Source organism: Anabas testudineus, chromosome 21, assembly GCF_900324465.2.
Source record: "Anabas testudineus chromosome 21, fAnaTes1.2, whole genome shotgun sequence".
NCBI lineage: Eukaryota > Metazoa > Chordata > Actinopteri > Anabantiformes > Anabantidae > Anabas > Anabas testudineus.
The window spans coordinates 19,087,015-19,093,018 of NC_046629.1; the positions used below are offsets into that span (position 1 = coordinate 19,087,015).

At 42.0% G+C, this 6,004-nt stretch overlaps 1 protein-coding gene across 1 annotated transcript; it reads left to right on the forward strand.

The window, feature by feature from the left end:
- Positions 1-735: 735 nt before the first annotated feature.
- si:dkey-251i10.3 (Utp14 domain-containing protein) lies at positions 736-3,646 on the forward strand. Its single transcript, XM_026377298.1, has one exon. The coding sequence runs from the start codon at positions 799-801 to the stop codon at positions 3,085-3,087; it is 2,289 nt and encodes a 762-aa protein (XP_026233083.1). The 5' UTR covers positions 736-798; the 3' UTR covers positions 3,088-3,646.
- The last annotated feature ends 2,358 nt before the right edge of the window (positions 3,647-6,004 follow it).

A 6,004-nucleotide genomic window follows, 5' to 3' on the forward strand; every position in this document is an offset into this window, starting at 1 on the left:
ATTGTCCCTGTTGTTTCCTTTACACACACACACACACACACACACACACCATAACTGCACCGAAAGTGTCACTTCCAATTCTTCAACATGAAACCAGCCTTACTCATCTCTAACCAGTAGTCAGTTTATCAACTCCGAAGATTTGATGACTAAGGCTATGAGGTGCAGGGAAATTAAGTAGCAGACTCCATGGCAAAGTCAGTCCTGAATAAAGAGGAGGTAGAAGTAATTATTCCTCTTGGGAGAGTGGAATACAGATTAAAAATCAAAGAGGGCATGGAAGACATATGGCAAAACCAATGGGGAAAGGAATCAAGAGGAAGGCATTACTTTTCCCTTCAACCTTCCATTAAAGGAGTTGTATAACTAGGATGCTGAAGTAACACTGTTAAGATAACTAGACTGAGACTTGGACACTGCTGGTTAAATAAATATCTACTATTATAGGTAAACACTTTGACAGACTTGTCAGACTTAAGTGTCCTTAGTTTTTCTGTCAAATCTTAAATGAGAACCACCATCTGATTGTCAAAACAGTTTTACTGTACCTGACACACAGGGCTGTACGCCAAAATATGAATTACCCTTGCTAAAGGTACTATCCTGTGGAGGGCGGTAGAACGCCTAGCTGCGTCTACACTGCCTTAAATCACCAGAGGAAGAAGACAATGGCTACGTTCGTGAAAACGAAGGAGATAATTTGCGACAGTGCTTCTCTCATTGCGGCTGCTATTTTGCAACAAGGGTTCTGTTTACGGCACACGTGTATACATCCCAGACCGGTCGTGTTTACTCAGCATGGCTAAAGTATCTAAGAAGAAAATGAGTAAAAAGAGTGTCAGAAAGCGTTCCGAAGTGTCAGATAAGAGCGCAGCGATGAAATCTGATGGGGTCTACGACGACGACGAAGAGGAGAACTATTTAAATGAAGCAGAGGATAATATTACCAGCGAGGAGGAGCAGGATGGCGGCGAGGACGAACGAAAACGCCAAAAACTTCTAGAGGCCATCAGTGCTCTTGGAGGTAAAAGGAAGAAAAGGCTAGAAGAGAGATCCGAGGCGGCTGTGCAGATGTCTGAGTTTACGGTCAACGCTGAGGGGGAAGACGACAAAATAGATCTGTCTGACCTCATCGGGACTATGGAGAAATCCCCCGCTGTTCCAGCCAAGACCAGGAAGCAGCTGAAGAACCTGCAGCAGGGGAAAAGGACAATTGAGCGCCCGTTCAGCAAGCAGGAGAGTGAGAGGATCCAGAGAGATGTGGCTTTTCAGAAGGCAGCTGCAGAGGTGTCCCGCTGGAAAGGTATCATCAAACAGAATGAGAGAGCCGAGCAGCTGGCCTTCCCCTTGAATCAGGAGCCCTCTGGCCCCAAAACTATGGAAAGAGTGGTGACTGGCTGGATGGCGCAAACCCCGCTTGAGCAGGAAGTCTTTGCCCTCCTTTCTGCCAACAAGCAGCCCATTAATGATCCCATTCTGACCCCTGTTGAGGAGGCTTCCCTCAGAGCGATGAGCCTGGAGGAGGCCAAGATCCGCCGTGCAGAGCTACAAAAGGTTCGGGCTTTGCAGTCCTACTATGAAGCTAAGGCTCGGAGGGAGAGAAAGATCAAAAGCAAGAAATACCATAAGGTGCACAATAAGGCCCAGCATAAAGAGTTTGTGAAGAAATTTGAAGAGATGGTGAAGACGGACCCTGCCGCTGCCTTAGACGAGCTGAATAAGATGGAGCTGGCCAGGATGCAGGAGAGGATGTCACTTAAGCACCAGAACAGCGGAAAGTGGGCCAAATCCAAGGCAATCATGGCCAAATATGATGAGGGGGCTCGCAAAGCCATGCAGCAGCAGTTGGAAGTGAATAAAGAGCTGACTCAGAAGCTGGTGACATCACTGAACAAGGAGGTGGAAGAGGAAGGAGACGAAGCAGAGGTGATGCCTGATTTTGTAAACGATGTGGAGCAGGTGCTGGATTCGTCAAATCCCTGGATGAGAGGGAAGCTCTCTGAAGAGAAAGAGACGATTGTGGATCTCAAAGCAGAAGAGGCGGGAGCTCAGGAAGAAGAAGATGACATTGAGGTTGAAGAAAATGAAGAAGAAACATTGCTTAGAGAGTTTGAAAGCAGAAGAAATCTGCGTCAGGCTCAAGAGGCTGACACAGAACCTGTAATATGTGTGGCTGATAAAGAGGAGAATGAATCTGCAGCAGAGGACCTAGATGCTGCAGCTGAAGAGGCAGAGGAGCTTTCAGAGTTCACAACCCTTTTCAGAGGAATAGCACACAACCATCTGGACACTGAAGCAGAGCAGGCTGAGACAGCAGCAGTTGCCAACCACAGTGACACTCAGCTGGAGCAAGGGCTGAGGAGGATCAGGACTTTGGAGGATGTGGAGCTCCTCAGCCAGGAGGAGTCAGCCACCGAAAAAGCTCCTGTTCAGCCCCAGCCTCCCGCAGCCACAGAGAACCTACTTTCTAGTACTGATAAAGGAGGCAAAAACAAAAAAAAAAAGAGAAGGATAGAGTTGACAGAGGTTCTCACAAAAGATACAAAGACCATCCGAGTTCCACTCACTCCAACAATTGAGGACACAGAGGACCCAGACGAGAAGCTGGACCAGAGGGGACTCATTAAAGAGGCCTTTGCCGGAGATGATGTTGTCTCAGACTTCCTGAGGGACAAGAGGAAGCAGGAGGAGGCAGGGAAGCCTAAGGTGGTGGACCTAACGCTACCTGGGTGGGGGGAGTGGGGGGGGACGGGACTCAACACATCCCGCAAAAAACGTAAGAGGTTCAGGATCAAGACTGCACCTCCCCCACCTAGGAAAGACCGGCATCTGCCCAGCGTGATCATCTCAGAGAAGAGAAACTGCTCCATCAGTCTCCACCAGGTGAACTTACTGCCCTTTCCCTTCGAGAACCATGCACAGTTTGAGAGCACCATCCGCTCTCCACTGGGCCGCACCTGGAACACAGAGCGCACGGTTAAAAAGATCACCAAGCCCAAGGTGGTTACCCAACTGGGTGCCATCATTGAGCCCATGGATCGGGAGGAGGTGATGAAGAACAAGAAGCGGGTGTCTGCTCAGAGTTAAATTAATGTGAACTTATGGATAAGACTACAATAGCCTACAAATAGTAATAATAAATCTAATAATCAAATGAATACAGCTGTGTCAGTATTTCTCCACTAAGCAGACTGTGGACTTTAGTGTGCCCCTGTTTGGAATAACGAATACTTGTGAGAATATTTCTGGCTTTTTATAACTAACCTTTTCTGTAATTTTTCAGATTGTGTATGTGATATAAAATGTTTTAATCAAAAATGTAAAGTTAACTGATAGTAAAGAAAATATGAAACAATTTGTTCTTTTGGGGTTAAAAATATCAGAAACCCATGAAAATGAAAAGCCGTTCATTATTGTGACTCGGTATTGTAACTGTAACAGCTGCTTCACAGTGACCTCAGTTCAGTACACCACAGTGAAAAGTTAAGGCTGAAGTTGTCATATAGCTCAAATGTTTGGAACTGATAACTTCAACATTACAAACCCTATGCTGGTTCTCAGTGGTTTCTGCTTTCAGAATGTTAATGTATAAGCATATTAACAGCTGTAACCAGAGCAGCTAAAATAAAACTTGACATTAATCAGAGTATCTGCTTGTAACTTGCATTATTAGTGTGTATATTCTTTACTTATCTATGTTTAAGTATAATTTCTGATACATTTAACAGGTCTAAACAGCATTTTAGTGTGATTGCTGGTAGAGGCACTAATTTCAACTGCTTTAGGTAGTAAGTAGTTCCCAGTAAATATGTACTAGCAGATATTTAAACTGATGATAAAACTTTAATCCTGCTGTGATCTCCACCTGGCAAAGGGGAGTTTACTGAGACATCAAGGTTACTTGGTCCAAAGAAAGGCGTTTTGGCCATTGGATCAGAATATGCAATAATCCTAAACGGCAATGATGGCTGCAGATCTAAGCTATATATGTAAGTCTAATTTATTCTATGCTCTTTTGTTTGGACAGCATTAGTTTAGCTGCATGTTTTTACACTTAGCGTTTGACTATTGTTTGTTCGATGAAAGAATTGCTATTAAAATGGCTCTGATAAAATATTTCATTTAACAGCCAGCAAGGACATTATTTGATAACAGAGCAGCTTTTATTAATATTGTATGTACATTTATAATACAATATTGGTTTTTGGTCAATTTTAAAATTATTGAAACACATTATACACTTACACAAGACAGAGGATGTCAGATTTTAACAGATATTTTTAGGTACTGTATTTCAGTACAATTTTAAAGTGAGGAAGTTTTACTTTCCATTTTTCAGTACTTCATACTTAAAGAACTTTTATTCAACTATATTTATTATTAAATTTACAGCAGCATATAAAGTGATTTAAAATATAGTTATTAGATTCAAAACATGATCATTATATCATGTCATATGTGATATGTGTACATATTAATACATCAATAATTAAGTACTGATTGATAGTATTTCTATACTGTGCTGTATTATCCAAGCACATCCTCTACACTGGTCATTGTAATTGCAAACATCTGGATTTATAGCTGTTACCTTTATCAATATGTCTGCATTTGATGCCTTGTGATATCACTAATATTATTTTAATTTCATAGCACACTAAATGTTCATCATTCTAAGCTAAGTTTTGTCAACACAGTGACTACATGACTCGAGTAGATTATCTGGATCACATGGTATTGCACAGACCTGCACTGAGCAGCAGCCTATTGCAGGTGCTGTCGCTGATGATGTCTTTTTCTTTCTTTATTGTCTTTTTGTTTTGTGGTTCCCTCAAGATTAATAAGGTTTTTTGAATGTTATTAGAATATATCTATACTGTATGTTGATGGTACATTGTGGCTTGTGTAATGAGGCCACAAAAGAGACCCAAAGAGTACAAAAAAGTTGCCCTAGTATATTTAATATATTTTGATCATACAAGAAATTATCAATTTGATATATAAAATTTAATAACCCACTAGTTACTCTCAAAAGAAGAAAACTATATAATATATATCAGTGTCTAAATGTGTTAAGCAGTCTCTGTTTCTAAACTGTAGTATTTTCGGGGTGGCAGTATCTCAGGTGGTAGCACTGTTGTCTACGAACCACAGGGTGAGTGGTTCGATTCCCAGTTCCTCCTGGCTAGTTGCTGAGGTGCCCTTGGACAAGACACTGAAACCCTGTAGTATTGCTGATATGTACTGTCTGGCAGCTGTCCAAGCACAATTTCCCCAAGGAGATCAATAAAGTATTTCATTATTATTATTTTCTGCTTTCACTGGTGCAGTTTGAGTCCTGAGGTCATATGAGAGTGGAGTCATACAGCATTTTATAACTATATGCTTGACTTCTTTTTCTGTGTTGATTTGCAAAAACCATACAGTAGTGTCTACAGTAGTGTCTAAAGAAAAAGTCATTACAGTTGGGTTAAACCTTCACACATGGGTGAAAGTGCATGCTTTGGCACCTGACGTCTCTGTATTTCATGTGATAGACACTCTATTACAGTGGAGGATGCTGTAATGGACTATGCATCAGTTCAGGTAATGGTTGTCAGCTTGAGTGCCCAAGAGGCAGTGGAGAATTCCATTAGAAACCTTATAGTTACTAAATCAGTCATCTCCACCTTCCTTTCTATTGAACCCTTCGTCTGAATTGTCCACCTCTTTGGGGCAATTACTACAGCTTCATACAGCTTTCAACAATGAAGAGAGACCTAGTCCTTGGACTCACTCTTGCCCGCTGGACTGCAACATGATTAGACAGTGATTCTCACTCAAATATATGAAGGCTGCTGTAGCCGTAAATCAGAGAGCTGAGGGTATGCAGGGTATGGCCTAGAACTTCCATGATGGAACATGTTTTTCTCTATAATGCCCATTTGCAAGACCCACTTAAATATTTGCTCTTGGATGAAGGAGCATTTATTAGCTGCAGAGCATTCAAGATGCAGCAATGATT